We start from the raw sequence: 19,847 nt of genomic DNA on the forward strand, positions 1-19,847 counted from the left end.
CATATAAATAGTCGCGGGCAACAATTTTTTTGGCCCACGACATTGCAAATTTTTTGCTAAAGATAAACGGAACAGATTCGCCCATCACTAGCAGTTACTATTTATAAGCAGCTACTAATTATATGCTACCATATATATGTGTCGACTATTCAAGTTTGCTCAGGTCTAAAAAAACAAGAAATAATTGCTGGAGAGAACTGCACAGGAGAAGCATCTACCATATCCATGGCCTTTCTGTTTTACCCACTGTATGTGGGTGGGGGTCAGAGAATGAGTTCCCTTAAGCAGTTGGATGTGTGATGAAACCATTTCTCAGGATAGGAAAATCTGGCTCTGACCTTCACGTTGTACTGATCCGGGAAGTAAGTGCTTGTGCTACTGATACCGGGGGCTAGAACTCTGGGAACCGGACTCGCCAGCCTGAAACCTTCATTTATTTAAATAGGTTGATAATGAATCTTAGAGGTGGATTTGGCTTTAAAGTTAATGGGTTTTGTTATAATGAATTATGAATCAAAGGAGCATTAAATAAATCAGTATTTGAAGATGGATAACCTAGTGGCCCTCGGCTTCCAGCCTTCATAGAGCTCAATAGACTCTGAGCTAAATTGCAAAATGCATCTCTGGCGCCAGCGTTCAGTTGGAAAGCTCCGCTCATACTGCAGCCTGGGAATTCCTATCAGAGCTGATGGTGGCAGTAGGGTTCTAACGCCTAAAAAAAACACATCACTTTGATAATAAGTGCCAGATATGACACAAGCGCCAATGCATTCCATTTGTTAACACTGCAATTGCACACTGCACTTAGTTACTGCACTTGTAGTTATAAATGGGCCCCAAGCAGACCCCAAATATCCATTAGGTTAGGCCCAGCCCAGAAAGGCATCACATGGTGTTTCTACTATAATATGATTAATATTTTATAGTTAGATGGGATTTCCAGGTATAGCTTATTTCTGGCTGAATTTGATTGATTTCTACCAATTGGGTCACGTTTCTGGCTTTTCAGCTTTGTAGTTGCCAGCTGTTTGGGAACGGTGATCCTATGGAAGGAAATGTTTAGTACAATGCCAGGCTGGTAGTATCCACCATTCACCCTTCCTTATTGTATCAGTTTCCTTTCAGTTTTCTGTTTGCAATAAAGAAAATGGGGTTACGTGATAAAAGTATTTGCTACTTGAGAGGGGTCATTTACTTATGCAAGTGCAAAGTGTAATTTTTTATCTAATTTGCCATGTTTCTTACCCAGAATGCAGTGTTCGGGAGGTTGCACATGATGCAATTTACATTAAAATGTGAAATCCGAATGTCATCATTTCTGGTGCTCAGTGTCAAAATTACATTTGTGTCACAATCTTAAGGCCACTGTGAGTAATTATCAGTTAAACTGTGGAACCCTGGAGCTACTGACAGTTTGAAGATGGCAGTAGCAACAGGGATCCTCAGTTCCTTGCACACAGGAGGCGGGAGTGACACACAAAACGTAAGTACCTTTAAAGAGTACATACAATTGACACATACAATGGCTGCGTACACAATGTAAATGAGCCCTACAATATAGTGGTTCTGTCCGTACCCTGTAGGTAGCCATGGCCATAAATTATCTTTATTATGTTAGAGCAATATACCGGCTAAAGGAATACAGTAATGTTTATAATGCCAATATAGTGGCTATACAATGTTATAGATATATTCACTCACTATATATATACACAGAAATGATATGATCTGGCAGCATTCATTAAAGGCACTTTTGTCTAAAGCTGCTCCTTGCACTTGTGCATTTTTTGCAAAGCACCATCGCTCATCAGCACCGTTTGAATGAATTGTGCAGAGTGCGCCTATTGATGATAGGGAACCCTTAATCTACTGCAACCTCAGCGCCATGGTTCCCACAGTGGCCCAAATAAATTGACACAATGTTCATACCCAGGTGTCATTTTGACATTGAATGGCCAACATAATGATTGAGCCATTGAACCAGCCATTCTATGCCATTGTGGCCTATTCACATTGACACATCGGCCACAATTGCATTAAGTACATCATATCCTTGCAGACACTATTACGCTGGAACTGTTGGGAAAACACTTCATTGTGTCCAAAATTGCATTTTGCACACTACATATGTGATCAAAAATGAGCCCTTATAAGTCCCACCGCATAGCCTTTGGTCTGGTCCTGTGATATAATTTGAGGGCAGCATATTAATCTGCTTTTTATATTCCTGTCACATTGCTCTATTTCCAGTCAGTCCAAATGACCCAATCAAGTTGCATTAACACACTGCTTCTTTGCGCTTGGAAAGCTTTTGACCACTAGATGGCGCCCATACTTTATTCAACCTACAAAGCTGCCACTTCAACTTGTGCAGGTTCCTGTAGATCCAAGTTAACACTTTACCAGCCTGACATGAAATATTGAAATTAATTTGTATTAATGATCTGGAAATGAACTACATTATATGCTCTATTATCACTCCTCCGTCGGAATAAACATGGGGCCGCGACTCATTTTCTTTGCAACAAGGTACATGACAAAAATAGTTTAATAGTATACATTTGTATTTATACAGTACTAACATTTCCCAAAAGTGCTGTACAATAGAAAGCAGGCACACAGAGACGGAACGGTACAAAGAAAACATATGAATAACAAAGGGGTCCGAAGGCACTACTGGCAAGAACGTACACATTAGGTCCACATTCACTAAGGTTATAAAGAGAAAATATATTACACATCTCCCGTGGGACTGGTACCTTTAAAAAAATATTGTATACTACTAGGCAAGTTCATTTTGATACTGATCCCCTGTAACTCGAGCCACAATCACACAATCTGCCCCTTTATAATGGTCGGGTGATATTATATCAATCAATAAACACCTGTTTTAGAGATGTTGAATCTGTAACCCTCCGGTTGCTATTGAACTGAAACACCCAAGCACCCCATTAACAGCTGAAGCTATTGAGTGGTTGTATGTAAGTGTTACAGTTAATCTATAGATGTAGAGCCTCCAATTGAGAATCTATTTAATAGGTAATTAACATGGCAAGATTATAAAACAATTGATTGGTCTCCCATGTAATTACCCTTTGCAGTGGGATATGCCCTACTGCTTGTCTTTCTGAAGTATTCTCTGTAGACCTCAAAAGAAAAGCTCTTTATAGAAGTCTATGGAGACCACCTCAGATGGCGGAACAATATGGAGGCTTCCACTATGGGCTACAAATACAATTATGCATATATTTGGTCCAATTGTAATCCACATAATTAAAACCTGGCCCATCAACAATACGAGTAAAAATCCTTTTTACAAAAATAATACTATTATTCAAGTCAAACAAAGAGAAACACCATCTTTGTGGTTGGGGGAGGGAGTAATAAAGGTGACCCAACCCCAAAATAAGTTTTTATTTCCATTAAAGGTGACCACAGTTTAGTAAATCAGCTTGTCGCTTAAATATGCCCTTATTTTATACATAAATCGGTTAAATAATTTGGTAGCAAGGGTCTCAGCCCCCCTAACCCACCCAAAGAAATTTAGTTTGGAAAAGGGGCTTCTCCAGGGGAGGTAACGAATACTGCACAAAATAGCTGAATAATACCCACAATGTATCTATGCCCTATACTCACACTAAATATTTCTAAGATATATCTATCCTAACAGATGTGCAGGACAAGGAGTATTAGGTGGTCTGTCTTCTTACATTGGATTCTTCTGCTCTTTGCAGGATCCATTTCAACTGCCCCAGGCTCTATGTCGTCCATCGGAAGATTGGCCTGAAGCCCAAAAGGTAGTGATGTCCTGTATTGGGCGCTGTTCTACAGGTTGTTTGATTATACAGAGGACCTGGTCTGCTGTAATGCGCCACATGGAACTAGGGACACACCCAATCCAGGATTCAATTTTGGATTTGGCAAAGATGTGGCCTTTTTTCAGCAGGATTTGTGTTGGGCTGAATCTAATGTACTTCAGGGGGGCCATGGCAGACCCATCCACAGACAAAAATCTCCATCTGCCTAAGCTCCCATACACATATAAGCCCCATAAATAGATTTGGAACAGCTCATAATCACAGCATTTAAATGCAGGTAACAATATGGCTTCCTTCTGGCCACTTGACTATGGTAAGAGCTAATCCTGCCAGTAAGATCGGTATTTATATTTCTGTGTTGATCAAAGGCTGTTATTGGCACCTATTATAGAGGTGAGTAGCAAAGACAGCGAGTGTAGGCCTGCATTGATCTGTAGATCGCCTGTCCTTTAATAAATAGTTCATGAAAAAAAACTCCTGGCACCCTTCAACTGCACTGTACTAGGACACACACTAAACAGCACCATATAGTTTATTCCACTTACTAAGGCTCACACCATTAAGATGGGAAGGGGAGGGGACAAAAAAAGCCTAGTTTTGCCCAGACCTACTCCTACTGATTGGGCAAAGCCCTCCGCAAGGGCCGAGGGAACAGTTCATTTCTGGCTACCAGTAGTGCCACACAGTCTATGCAGACAAGAGCATATAAATCAATAGCCAATGCTTTCACATTTGAAAAGAAGTCTGAAATACATCACTACGAAGCTTCCAGACATGACAACAGCTTTAACCTCTTAATCCGGACGAGGCAAAAATAGGAAATATATCATTTTGCTGCACCCAGTTGTTGTTATTTTTAACTATTCAAAGTAAAGTTTAAGAGAGATGAATTGAAGCAGCATACTGGGTAATTCAATGTACAGCACGTGTAAACTGGTTACATACTGGATTTTGTGATCCTATACTCAGTGCATCGGATGGAACCAGTGCCAAAGTAATGTCACTGGTATATTTGGGGCAGAAATATACTGGCCTTCAGCTTCAGGACTCCCAACAGAGCAATTAATTCAGAACTCGGGAAAACAATGCACATTTCTTTGATATGAAATCTTCTGTTTGAAGCACGTTATCGCTCAGGGTGGGGGTTGCAAATGGTTTAAAGATGGTTTTGTGCTAATGAACAGCCTGTGGTTCCATAGTGAAGAATCTCAGGTCTCATTCCCTACAGAATTCTTTGGTGTGAGTCTGACAACATGGAAAAGACATCTGCATAAAAACAAGCAGGTCCACCATCTTTGATGCCATTCTATCATTTGACAGGAAAGAGAAAAATATCTGTTCTTTAGGTGTTTCTGCAATCCTTGGGTGGAGTGTTTGTCCCTGATGCTCAAACGATGCTGTTTAGTACAACCCAATCTGATGCTCAATACTGAATTCTACACAGGTGGAACAGACCATTCCAAGGGTAATACATGGATGATGCAACAAGTCTGATTAAAAGAGCCTGTTATGTGAATGAGGTGTAAACAGTGCACTGCTGGGGGTCCTGATTAATTATTAATTAGCCCATTGATCAGTCTGAGCTGAAAAATCATCTGTCCTTCTCCCTGAGTCAGTTACCAGCCTGCGGGTACCAAAGTACATGGCATTGACCATTCTCCCACAGTGGTACTCTGGAACCTTTTGTGCTTGGGTCTTCTCCAAACCTGCCCCAGATATGTCTTGTTGATGTCCATTATTCCCTGTAATGATGAATAGTCGTTGTCAGACCCATGTGGAGACATATCAGAAAATTCAGGTATCCGTAAATATGGAATCCTGAGAACAGGAGGTCACTGGCGTCTCACTTCGGCATACACAGTGTTGTCAGGTACAACGTGCTCATTCCTTTGGAGACCTCGCTGCGCACTGAAATCTATGGAGCTGTACTGTAGAGTAGATTCATCCTGGAAGAAAAATATGCATAACAGTTAGCAAATAATACTGAGCCATACCCTAGCTGTGCATTGGGCAGCCTTCTACATAATCCAATCTATAGATGCAAGCTAATGTAAGCAAGCCCACATAAGTTTTCCAACACTCTATAAGTAAATAACAAATCATGTGCAAGAAAGACCTGTGGCTTAATGTTATTGTGCTTGGAATCCACTGATAGGTAGTGGTGGTGGAATTACATGAGTGCCTGCTTTATTTCTTTATTGCATATATAGCACCCCTTGCTGAAGGTCTGAGGTATCTACACCTCAACCCCATGTTACACTTGCTAAACTTCTATTCTTGGATCAGCATTGCATCCTAATACAGGTATGGGACCAGTTATCCAGAATGCTTGGGACCTGGGGTTTTCTGGTTAAGGGGTCTTTCCATAATTTGGATCGCCTATAATAAGTCTACTAAAAAAATTATTTAAACAGCAATTAAACCCAATATTATTGTTTTGGCTGCAATAAGGATTAATTATATCTTAGTTGGGTTCAAGTACAAGGTACTGTTTTATTACTACAGAGAATAAGGAAATCATTTTTAAAAATGTGAATTATTTGATAATGGGTTTCCGGATAAGGGGTCTAATACCTGTAAACCACAGTAACAGAAAAATGGTTATTAACTTTAAAGAGAAAACACCTCCTCCGCCTTCGGCCCCTTTCTGGCCAATTTATTGAAATTTACCCCACTTGCCCTTGCCTTCTGTTCCCCTTCCTGCTGCCTCTTTTCCCAGGCTGTGCAGGGACACTCAGAACACTGCACTGTAGCACAGGAACCAATCAGCTGACCTGATAGGGAACTGAAGCCTGTCTTTGCTTGTGTGAGTGCAGGGCTGTGATTGGCTCTCCCCCTCCTGTGCTTCTGGCAGGGACCATTAAGATACTCCCACCCCTCATCTGAAACACAGACAGGGACCTGAGAGGATCTATAGGGAGCTCCAATGAACTGGTCTTTTTTTAAAGATAATATTAATTTTTGGCACAAAGTAAAACCAGCACCATATGTTATTCATCACAGACTGTCTCCTTTTACTATGTAACTGCCTTAAATCTAGAATTTTTATTGCTCTGATTTCACTGAATGTAGTGGAAGCAGGATGTCTGTGTGCTATCTATTCCCAACTGAGAATTTATACCACTGCCAAGAATAAAACAAACCCCATTGATTTGCAACTCTCCTTCCATTCCAGTAAATGTTTACAGCTCAATCTCACTCAACTCTATGGTCTCTAATTAATAGACCAGTACAATTTGCTAGTTACAAATCTCATTCTAAATGGCTTTTGACCAAAAGCGAAAATCCTATAAAAAATGGATTTACAGAAAACAGGATATTTCTGTGTCAATTTTGAAGCAGATTCCCCTTGTTTTTTCCAGTTCAATGAGACAGTTCTTCCCTTGGCACCTCGTATATCTCTGAAGAGGTTTTTTAATGATTGCTCTCTCTGTGTGTTGTACTTACCATCTCTATTCCTTGTGCGCTCGTATGGCCTGAGGGAGAGAGAAGAGAACATTGTTAAGATATATATAATAATAATGATTGACAGGCTATCTCTGACAAAAGAAAACGGCTGCGGTTCTTTTTTTCTTTCACTGAAGGAAATCTTGAATCTTGCGGAAGACTGTTGTGCAAGAAGTAGGAGCATTATTTCAAATTCTTATTAATCCTATTCTTAATGTGAAATATATGCCTGATTTTATTCACAAATCACATCAAGAAATAATGAACATAAAATGATAACTCGGCTTCCTGTGTAACCCATTTATTAATATAAATTCATTAACAAAGCAAAAAAAGTATTAAGTCAGCTTCACTTTAGCGCTTCCTGATCCCAAAGAACTTTAAAAAAAGCTGATAAAACTAATTACCAGTCCACTGAGAAGCCCCTGATAATGAACTGCTCAAAAGCTGCAGCTTAGAGAAGGGGGGTTTGTTTGTGCAAAGGTAGGTATGGAACTTTGAGCAAACTGCCCTGTTTATAAAGAAGGAGGAGGGGGTAAGGTCAGTGAATATAGCCTAACTTTCAAATTAGTGCTTAATAATGGCAAAAAAAAATAGGGTAATATGGATATGTTTTAATTAAACTGATCCAAATAAATGTATTGATGACAATTTTGGTCTTATAATTTTGAAATAACAAGTTAGATTAGAACAATTCAAATCAAACTGTTCTGAATCAATGTAGCTTGGATACATTAGCTATTTATTCTTAGTAAATGATTAGGAAAACAATATAACATTGCCCTTAGCCTTGTAGGAAATTCCACCAGTCATTCTTTGGGACATGCGAGATATCAAATCACTCGGAAGCAACATTGGACAATGTTAAATATTCCTTCTGATCGATTTAACAGAATTTGCTTATTGATCTAATTGGATCTAATAGTCAAATAGACTGAATGGCTGCAAATCCTTTAAGAAATCTGCAGGGCTCCCAGTTTCATTTTTGCTCAACCTATGGAGATAAAGGCAGGAAGACAACTCTATTGGCACTTTGTTTATGTTTAATTGTATTTTGGAAAGCCCCATGTACAAAGCAATCTGTATAATGACTGTCAGGCCTGCACGCCCGGTACAATGGCATTTGGCACCGTATAATTGTGCGTGTATTTATTATATGTGATCAGATAACAGGGAGTTTCCAGCACTTACCAGTAAAGAGACAAATCTTACTGAATCATCACAAAAAGGATAATATCTGTGTCACTTCTGCATTCTATAAGCATCTCAGCTTCCAAAGGACTAAAAGGCATGCATACTCTATATACAGGTATGGGATCCATTATCCAGAAGCCCATTATCCAGAAAGCTCTGAATTAGGGAAAGGACAACTCCTGCCATTTTAATCAAATAATTCAAAATGTTAAATATGATTTCCCTTTTCTCTGTAATAATAAAACAGTACCTTGTACTTGATCCCAACTAAGATATAATTACCCCTTATTGGGGGCAGAACAGCCCTATTGGGTTTATTTAATGGTTAAATGATTCCCTTTTCTCTGTAATAATAAAACAGTACCTTGTACTTGATCCCAACTAAGATATAATTACCCCTTATTGGGGCAGAACAGCCCTATTGGGTTTATTTAATGGTTAAATGATTCCCTTTTCTCTGTAATAATAAAACAGTACCTGTACTTGATCCCAACTAAGATATAATTACCCCTTATTGGGGGCAGAACAGCCCTATTGGGTTTATTTAATGGTTAAATGATTCCCTTTTCTCTGTAATAATAAAACAGTACCTTGTACTTGATCCCAACTAAGATATAATTACCCCTTATTGGGGGCAGAACAGCCCTATTGGGTTTATTTAATGGTTAAATGATTCCCTTTTAACTGTAATAATAAAACAGTACATGTACTTGATCCCAACTAAGATATAATTACCCCTTATTGGGGGCAGAACAGCCCTATTGGGTTTATTTAATGGTTAAATGATTCCCTTTTCTCTGTAATAATAAAACAGTACCTGTACTTGATCCCAACTAAGATATAATGAATTCTTACTGGAAGCAAAACAATCCTATTGCGTTTAATGAATGTTTAAATTATTTTTAGCAGACTTAAGAAACGCCCCTTATCCATAAAACCCCAGGTCTTGAGCATTCTGGATAACAGGTCCCATACCTGTATACTGTATAGGGGAGGGTCATTAATCAAAGTGACACTGCAGACTTACCGGCAAAGAAGCCAAGGTGACAATACAAAAAGCACTGAGGCCGTATAACACCATAAGTTCCTCTCTGACATATTTCAGAAAAAGCGTTTTTTTAAATTGATTTGAAAAAATATATTCCATCCCCAGCAAAGTAAAGTCTATAGAACTTTCGGAGTGTTCAGAAAAATTGTGAGAATGCTGTGGGGTGGTGGGAGAGGCAGTCAACTGCACAGGCCTTACTGGGCCCTTTTGTATGGGGCTCCCCAGTAGCCACTATATTGTTACATCTTTGGACCCCCCTCACATTGACCAGTTCATGGTGCTAAGGAACATGAAGAAGCGAGGAGGAACCAAAGGTCCCCTTCACTTCCTGCTGTTATGATTATGTTTGGGTGGCCTAACCATGTGACCCCCCCTTGTGTTTTGGGGGGCCTATATGCCTCTAGTGGCTGGAGAAGATACTTGGCCTTGGTGTGGCCAACTTAAACCTAATTACTGGGCTCTGAAATATGAACAAGCTGTTTATATAGCGTCAAAATATTCTCAGTGCAGCTGAAAGGAAACTGAGATAATTTTCAGTACTAGATTGGAGATTTAACAGAAATTGTAAAATAGAAATGAAATCTCATTACTTTTCAAGCAATTCAAGGACAACTAAAAGTACTGATGGGCAGTAAGCAGGCACACAGAGTTCCTGAGCTTTAGCTAATAGATTTCCCCAGTACTGACATGAAGCCCTGCCTCTACGAAGTCCTTAACATTTAATTCTAACCACTTTAGATTCCTGTTCTCTAAATCATAAAATTCTTTGCAATCCATTCTGAAGTGTCTGTGGTTACAATCAGCCCAGTCTGTGAGCGCTGTGATTGCCAAGCCTCTTCACATAATTTTTCAGGATTCGTTGAGGTTTGGCATGGTGCCGAGAGACTGGCGGATTGCTAATGTGGTGCCATTATTTAAAAAGGGATCTTGTTCTCAGCCTGAAAACTATAGGCCTGTTAGTCTGACATCAGTAGTAGGAAAGCTTCTGGAAGGGGTAATAAGGGATAGGATAGTTGAATACATTGCAGTTCACAATACTATTAGTTTGTGCCAGCATGGTTTTATGCGTAACAGATCTTGCCAGACTAATTTAGTTGCCTTTTATGAGGAGGTGAGTAGGAACCTCGATGCTGGAATGGCAGTTGATGTCATCTACTTAGATTTTGCTAAAGCGTTTGATACAGTACCTCACAGAAGGTTAATGATCAAATTGAGGAATATTGGCCTAGAACATAATATTTGTAATTGGATAGAGAACTGGCTGAAGGATAGAGTACAAAGAGTGGTGGTAAATGGAACATTTTCTAATTGGGCCAGTGTGGTTAGTGGAGTACCGCAGGGGTCAGTCCTTGGTCCTTTGCTTTTTAACTTGTTTATTAATGACCTGGAGGGGGGCATAGACAGTACTGTTTCTATTTTTGCTGATGACACTAAATTGTGCAAAACTTTAAGTTCCATGCAGGATGCTGCCGCTTTGCAGAGCGATTTGACAAAATTGGAAAACTGGGCAGAAAACTGGAAAATGAGGTTCAATGTTGACAAGTGCAAAGTTATGCACTTTGGTAGGAATAATATAAACGCAAACTATCTACTAAATGGCAGTGTGTTGGGGGTTTCCTTAATGGAGAAGGATCTGGGGGTTTTTGTAGATAACAAGTTGTCTAATTCCAGGCAGTGTCATTCTGTGGCTACTAAAGCAAATAAAGTGCTGTCTTGTATAAAAAAGGGCATTGACTCAAGGGATGAGAACATATTTTTGCCCCTTTATAGGTCCCTGGTAAGGCCTCACCTTGAGTATGCAGTGCAGTTTTGGGCTCCAGTCCTTAAGAAGGATATTAATGAGCTGGAGAGAGTGCAGAGACGTGCAACTAAACTGGTAAAGGGGATGGAGGATTTAAACTATGAGGTGAGACTTTCGAGGTTGGGGTTGTTTTCTCTGGAAAAGAGGCGCTTGTGAGGGGACATGATTACTCTGTACAAGTACATTAGAGGGGATTATAGGCAGATGGGGGATGTTCTTTTTTCCCATAAAAACAATCAGTGCACCAGAGGCCCCCCCTTTAGATTAGAGGAACAGAGCTTCCATTTGAAGCAGTGTAGGGGGTTCCTCACGGTGAGGGCAGTGAGGTTGGGGAATGCCCTTCCTAGTGATGTGGTAATGGCAGACTCTGTTAATGCCTTTAAGAGGGGCCTGGATGAGTTTTTGAACAAGCAGAATATCCAAGGCTATTGTGATACTAATATCTACAGTTAGTATTACTGGTTGTATATATATAGTTTATGTATGTGAGTGTATAGATTGGTTAGTATAGGTTGTGTTCTGGGTTTACTCGGATGGGTTGAACTTGATGGACAATGGTCTTTTTTCAACCCTATGTAACTATGTAACAGGCCACTAACTTTCAAATGCTTGCAATGGCAACAACCAGCTCCAGCCCAGTACTGACTGTTATACAAGGATACTGCCCCAATCAGAGAGAGTAGCGACCTCCTGAAACCCCATTACCAGAAACATGGAAAATGTAGCCTGGAACTGTGCCCCCAACAGTGTTTGGATGGTGAAACATTATTTTGTGGGGCTGTAAGTGCTACAACACAAGGCAGATTTATAAAAGACAATAGGGCCGATTCACTAAAGTGCGTTAAAACGTGCGCTATTTATAGCATGCTGTAAAATTTTTAGCGCGTCTAATTTTTCGGGACTTAACGCACGATTCACTAAAAGCATACTTGCGTTAATTTACGCGCGATACTGCATGCGTTATTTTAATCGCGCAGACTATTTTTGTGCGGTATTTGATGGTACATGCGCTAATCAACACCCTGCGTATAAATAGTCGCCATGTTAGCCATTGACGGAACGTGCGCTAATCAACGCCCTGTGTATAAATAGTCGCCGCATATAAATAGTAGCTGCATAGAAATAGTTGCCGCATATAAATAGTCGCCGCATATAAATAGTCGTGCAAATAAACGCACGCCATGTTAGCCATACATGCCAATACTTGCGGAAAACTACTGTTCTGAAAGTGACCATTTCCCTGCAAACTGGAGGCTGCATCACTCTAGGGCAGTGCTGTCCAACTTCTGCGGTGCCGAGGGCCGGAATTACTCTCTCATACATGGTGGAGGGCCGCTAATGGAAGCCAGTTTTGGCCACTCCCCCATTTTAAACCACTCCCACTTCAAACCACACCCATTTTATCACAATGGTCGCTGCAGGGATATCAACCATCATTCATATGTTAAAGAAATATATTATATCATATTAAGACACACCCTTAAATCCATATGCCTCCTCCTCCCCTGTGGATAGCACAGCAACCCCCAGCATGTAATTCCACACCTTAGGAACCATTATGGCTATTTCCAACTGCTAACAAACTTCCAGAACAAACTCCTGCCAGGTTCACCTCCCACAGGCAGCATAGGACAGGCAGAGTATGGCACACACAGGCAGCATAGGGTAGGCAGAGTATGGCACACACAGGCAGCACTCTGCCTGTCCTATGCTGCCTGTGTGTGCCATACTCTGCCTGTCCTATGCTGCCTGTGGGAGGTGAACCTGGCAGGAGTTTGTTCTGGGTGTTTGTTAGCAGTTGGAAATAGCCATAATGGTTCCTAAGGTGTGTAATTATATGCTGGGGGTTTCTGTGCTATCCCTGCAGCGACCATTGTGATAAAATGGGTGTGGTTTGAAGTGGGAGTGGTTTAAAATGGGGGCGTGGCCAAAACTGGCTTCCATTAGGTTGCTGTGCTATACCCTCCCTGCCCTATGCTGCCTATGTGCCATACTCTGCCTACCCTATGCTGCCTATACACAGGCAGCATAGGCCAGGCAGTACAGTACAGTTCTGAGGTGTGAAGAAGTGAACAATGTGGGTGATTATAGCCCTGAGCCTGAGGTGTGAACACTGCAGGGGGTGAACAATGCAGAGATTAAAAGGTGTGAACAACACAGGGGATTACATGTTTAAACAATACAGAGGGATTACAGGTGATAACCATGCAGGGGGCCAGTTAATCTCAGTACTGATACCATTTAAAGCTTACACAAAGTTAAGACATCAAAGCAGCCAGACAGGTGGGGGGGCCACACAGAGGGGGGTCGAGGGCCGCATGCGGCCCGCGGGCTGCCAGTTGGACAGCACTGCTCTAGGGCCAACACAGACTTGAATAAATCCCACTGCAAAGTCCATACTGTGTTGCCAAAAGCTTATTAACTGTACTTTTCTATAATTACCGCCTGCCCCGAGTAGGTGGTAATTTTCGCACAGACTAATGCGATATTAAGCGCGTCTAAGTGTTTGTGAATCATGCGTTAGTATTATTTCGATGCGCAAATTAACGCATACGTTAAAATTAACGCATGTGGTTGCGCGTAAATTCATGCATGCGGTGTGCGACTTAACGCACGCGGTAATACTGTAGTGAATCGCGCGTTCATTTTCGCATCTATTTTAACGCAAAAAAGCGTGCAATAAAAATTAACGCACTTTAGTGAATGAGCCCTAATTTATTATTATTATTATATTATTTTTTCCATTCAAAGTTGAATAAAAATGACATTTTCAAACTGTGAGGTTTTTTTTTCACCTAGTGCAGTTTTCTCCCAACAGAAGCACTGGCCGGGGGTTCCAGGTAAGCGATTACAATCATGGGGGGGGTAACATTTTCGCACCCCCCAGTAAATATTTTTGTTTACACAAGTTTTCCTGCAAATTAAAAAATTCACTGATGAAAATTTGGGTCTATGTTAGTAATTCTGATACGGGGTATATTTACTAAAGGGGAAAGAGAAATTTTGGAGTATTTTCACCAATAATTCCCCAAAAAATCACTAATTTACTGAAAGGAGAGTATGAAAAGTTTTGGAGAATTAAGTTCACACTGTTGAAAATTCTGTTTGCATTGGCGCAAATTCACGTCTCTTTTAAGCTCTCCAGTGTATTCTCCAATTTTACAGCACAAGAATTAATTTCCGCCAAAAGAAATTTCTTCAGGTTGAGGCTTCAGAACTGCCGTTATGGAGACAGAACAACCACTTTTGCATCTTATTATCTACAATTTTGTCATAAAAATTCTGTAGAGAATCTCCCCCACTTCAATTGTATGGGGAAAATCACTGGCAAATATACACAGAGAATTTATGCCAGAAGTACATTTCTCCTGCAACAGTGCACTTATGATTTTTACTAAGTATGAGATGTGTTGTGAAAATACACCTGGCGAATGAGGTGAACTAAGGTGAAGTTAGATGAGGAGAAAATGTATTCTTTAGTAAAAATGACCCTATGTCTAGTAGAACCTTCACTTTGGGCCATGTTTCCTTTATCATACCTGGAAATGAGAGTTTTTTTTCTTTAATCAAAATAATTTACAAGCTCTGAAAAATGAGGAATTTGTAAATGTAAATAATAGGCAGAACCCAACTCCTATTTATAAACAAATTCAGCCATACACTGCCCATAAAACAGACACTTTCAGTTCCTCCTACCTCTACCTAAAATCTAACTGAAAGGCTCAGCCTTTTGCCTTAGCATGGACAGATGCCCATTTACTTCTGAAGAAAGGCTGGATCAGTCCCTGGATTAGCACTGTAATAAGAATATTGATATCAGTCACCTTGTATTTTCTTACTTGCAAAGAATGAACCCAACCTTCTCTTTAATAAAACTAAATTATCTAGAGATGTTTTACAACTTCAGAGCTCTCACTATCCCCCATAAAGGAAAACAACGCCTTCTAAATGAAGATATAATCTAAATTCTAGTCTTCAAAAGGAATATGCAAAAGCACAGTTACAGTATAATCATGACCCAGTTAGTGCCGACACTTAGTGCCCAGCATCCACTGAGATAGCCATCACTGTACAATATAACATAAAGCATATGAAATAAAGTGATTAGGTCGACAGAGGAAACAAGGTGGCTATCCTAATCAGCACACAATCTGATAACTGTGTCACAGCATGTTCTCTGTAATATACAGGAAGGCTCTCAATAATATACAAAAAGGCACTTGGGTAAAGGACCATCACAGATACCTTATCTATGTCTATGTACTGTATATTCATGTGTACAGATTTAAGGTTCTTAAACCCCATATATTATAAAAGGAACAAAGCTCGCCCAGGTGAACTATCTCATAGCAACCATAAGATATTGGTGTTCAAAAAGATGATCAGTAAATGCTACCTGCTGACTAGACCTGCACCTTGAAAGAGGCAAGGTCACTAAAAATGTGGATCATTACCCTACCTTGAGGTGTTAAATTTCAAAACTTATCTGATTCTGATTGGATCACATTGACGGGATATGGGCCAATGGGACAAGGACCACATTTATGCGTTGATGAGCTCTTCGTCCAATAGTATTTTTAAGCCTGTCTTAACAATTGGACAAATGTACTGTGCATAGAGGAGCTTCTTTTCCCGTCTTGCTGATCTAATCTGATGAACAGAATAATAGAACGGCAGCCATACTGTATATGGTCACGTGTTTGAACCACAGGTAAGGATAATGTTATGTTGTAGCTTGTAGTGTGCACGGGGCTTTTCTTTCAGAATCTGTTTAACAAACTGAACTCAGTTTGGATGAATCTTAGACCGATTCGGCAGCTAATCGGCCTGTGTATGGGCACTAATGACGGGCCTGCCTGACCGACATCTGGCCTGCCAGATCTCAGTCGGACAGGTTAAAAAATTTAGTCGGATAGGGGACCGCATCAGCTCACTGATAGCGTCCCCAAACCGACATACGCCTATAGCCGTCGTTCTAATTCGATAGTTTGGCCACCTATAGGTGAGGATATCGGGAGAAGATCCGCTCACTTGGCCACCTTAAGTGTACTAACCATGGCCTGGGTCAATACATGAAGAGGAATTATCCCTAAAGAATCAGGCTTGGACACTATTACACTGGAATTATGGTACTGAATTCTGGGTGAAAAATATGGTGAATTGCACCCATAATTGCACTTTGAACTCTGCACTTGCACTTGTTAATGTTTTTGTCTAAGACAGTGTGGAATCATATCACAACATCCAAAATAGTCATGTATAGAAGAGTAATTAAACCAAGTGTTACTGTCACAATTATCAGTAGTACAATGTGAGTTATTATCTCTAGGCACCAGGTAACGATCCCCCATTGCATTTTCTCACCAATTAACACCTCTCACTTTTCTATCATATATAATTCATTTGCATATTAAATAAAAATTTGTCTGTGAACATTTCCCTTCCTGCTATAAATAATATAATGTATTTCTTACCATCTTTACTTCACTGTAGGTGATAAAAACCTTTGTGCTATGCCCCAGCTTTATACTGATGAATGACATGATAACACCTAATGCGCTAATGTGTCACACACTGTTACTGAAGTGCCGATATTAATGAAAATACCCCATTTTTTATTAACTAAAATGTTATAATCTGATATCAGTCTTTAGTTTATAGACTCTACAACACTTTTTTAAAAATACATTTTAAGGGGGAACCATATTTAAATACAATTTTTGCATAGTAAAAGAAAAATGTTTGTAAATATATTTGTTATTGAAAGCAGATATCTGAACTATTGATTCTGACTCCTAAACAAGGGGCCCACCGGGTACCTGACTAACCAGCCACCCACTACCCAGCCACCTAAGGGTCTGAGCACCCACTGCCACTCCCGACAATGGAACACACAGCCATCTTTAATTTTTTACAGTGAAGTAAGTAGCACAGTGGAGCACAGAGTAGCGGTGGCTGGGGGCGGATAGCTTGCAGGCAGGTAGGAGGCCCAACTGGTTCGGGGCCACAAGGATTTTTCCCACTATCCCGGTGGGCCAGTTCGACCCTGTTTAGGCACCAAGCATGCACATACAGTATGCCCAAGCTACAATCACACCATATTAAGGTGTATTTTTCTCTGAAAAGGACTGGCAACAATAGGAGTCGCGGATGGAAAGCCCTTGGCATCAATTCAGCTTTCTGAAGTCACGCAAAGTTGCCTGCAGGAGGAAACCTTGAATGACTTCAGATTACCGAAGCAATGCGGAGGGTTTTCCACCAGTGACTCCTATTGTTATAGGAGAGATCTATCGTGGGCGACTCAACCACTCTGTGGGTTCTTACCCTAAAGCATCCAGGATACTGTGCCATTTAACGTATTCAGGGAAAGAGGAGGTGCTTGTGTGGGCATGCCATCAGCCTATGTGCTAGGGATAGGCAGGGGGACACATAGGCACCACCACTGGCTAAAGCAGCTGGTCTCATACCCCAATCCTGTCCACCAGTAAAGCTACCACCTGGTTTGTGAGGATCCCACCAGAAACCCTTAGACACTTGACCTGGACCAAAGATTTCTCCTACTTTCTCCTTCCTCTACTGCAATATTTTCTTCCACTATTGTTTTACTTCATTATCTCTTTTTTGATCCCTTGTCTGTTTTTCTTCTTTTCTACTCTTTATCTCCATTCTTATTTCCCTTTCTGTGTTAAACAGGGCATTTTAATACTGTTATTTGTATATAAAAACCCAGCTGCTAATGGGGGGTTGCCTCCACCGACACCAAGAAAAAAGGCACCCTGCTTTCATGAGGTTTGCAGGGTGACTTGTGCCATTTCCTTGATGTTAATGAAAGGCAAGCAGCAATGAGTGGGAGGAGTTTTAATGAAAAGCGCCTTACAGCACCTCCGCATGTAGTGCCGGCAGCAAGATATTCTGCAGATCTTACCATTTGTATTATACATGAAATACACAGCCGCACAATAAAAAAGAAAAAATAGTGAGCTGGATATTCAAAGCAGAAATCATTTCTTACCATTCTCGGTAGATTTCTTCTCTTGCTTGGAAGAGCTGTAATGGAAAATTGGAACACTAAGCATCCTGTTTGTATGGTAGAAAAGGAACCCAAAGAAGGTTATAGAGAGGCGTGACCAGTTACAAGTGCAGTTGTCTATAGCAACCAACTACAGCTTAGTTTGGATCAGTCTAATGCAATTTAGTTCAGTCATGTGCTCCTACAATTGTGCAGTTTAGAATCTACCTTTAAAAATCTGTCCCTGTAGCTTCAGGATTTACTACAGACGAGAGCCCTAGACAATACAGAAAACCTAGAAAAGTTTGTGAAAGAGGTTGATCAACTTACTGCTAACTTTAAAGGAGAAGGAAAGGTAAAAACTAAGGTCTATGTAAATACAGCCATAAGCACTCACTAAAAAGCTGCACTGAGTCCTAAGTAAAAAGAGACACCACATTCATTCATTTTATTCTGTATACATGATTTTCTGTGTCAGACTTCCTTCTCTCAGTTTGCTCCTCCCTCCCCCTCCCATTCCTCCTCTCTCCCCCTCCCTTTTCTCCTCTCTCCCCCTCCCATTTCTCCTTTCACCCCCTCCCTTCTCTGCTGTGTAATCTAAGTTTAAAGCTGTCCCAGAAGCAATGTGCAGGAACAGTGAAGTCAGACCAAACTAAAATGGCAGCTGCTATCTTAAACGTACAGTGAGAGCTTCTAAGGCTGTTTACTTAGGTACGGTAAAGCTTTCTGCAGAATAAATATAGCGTTATATCCTTACTATAATTATATTATAATATTATATAGACTGACCTACTCTAAGCAATCTTTCAAATGGTCTACTAATTATTTTTAATGGCTTTGTATGGTTTCTGATTTATTTATTTATGATTTGTCTTCCCGGAATGCAGCTAAAATGCTATCTTGTTGTCAGGGTCACTGACCCCTGCAAAAAAACTGACTGACTGAGTGGCTTTACTTTAATTTATATTCTTATTTTGTACTGTCTATCTATCTATTCAATCCTACTATTTTTAGACCCAGTAACCAAATTACCAGATTTAAAGGGATGGTTCACCCTTAAGTTAACTTTTAGTAAGTTACAAAATGGCCATTTCTAAGCAACTCTTCAACTGGTCTTCATTATTGATTTTTTTTTATAGTTTTTAAAATATTTGCAATCTTCTGTCTCTCTCCAGCTTTAAAATGGGGGTCACTGACCCCGGCAGCCAAAAACTATTGCTCTGTGAGGCTACAATTTTATTACTTATTTTTCTAGGTCTACTCCTATTCATATACAGTATGAGTCTCTCATTCAAACCACTTCCTGGTTAGTATGGTAGTATGGACCCTAGCAACCAGAAAGCTGTTGAAATTCCAAGCTGAAGAGCTGCCGAACAAAAAGTAAAATAATTAAACAATTAAAAATAATAAAAAATGAAGACCAGTTGCAAACTGTCCCACAATATCACTCTCTACATTATACCAAAAGTTAACTCAAAGATCAAGAACCCCTTTAAATCCCAGTTCTGAAAACCACAGCACAAAAATAAA

At 40.2% G+C, this 19,847-nt stretch overlaps 1 protein-coding gene across 1 annotated transcript in view; it reads right to left on the reverse strand.

The window, feature by feature from the left end:
- Positions 1-2,530: 2,530 nt before the first annotated feature.
- ceacam8l (carcinoembryonic antigen-related cell adhesion molecule 8-like) overlaps positions 2,531-19,847 on the reverse strand; it is a 52,523-nt gene continuing 35,206 nt past the window's right edge. The window contains exons 6-8 of the mRNA XM_031905855.1: positions 18,321-18,355; positions 7,266-7,294; positions 2,531-5,764 (exon numbers count right to left, since the gene is read on the reverse strand). Of these exons, the coding sequence (XP_031761715.1) occupies positions 5,651-5,764; positions 7,266-7,294; positions 18,321-18,355 (178 nt within the window). The 3' untranslated portion in view covers positions 2,531-5,650. The remainder of the gene's footprint in view (positions 5,765-7,265; positions 7,295-18,320; positions 18,356-19,847) is intronic.

Source organism: Xenopus tropicalis, chromosome 7 (assembly GCF_000004195.4).
Source record: "Xenopus tropicalis strain Nigerian chromosome 7, UCB_Xtro_10.0, whole genome shotgun sequence".
Lineage (NCBI taxonomy): Eukaryota > Metazoa > Chordata > Amphibia > Anura > Pipidae > Xenopus > Xenopus tropicalis.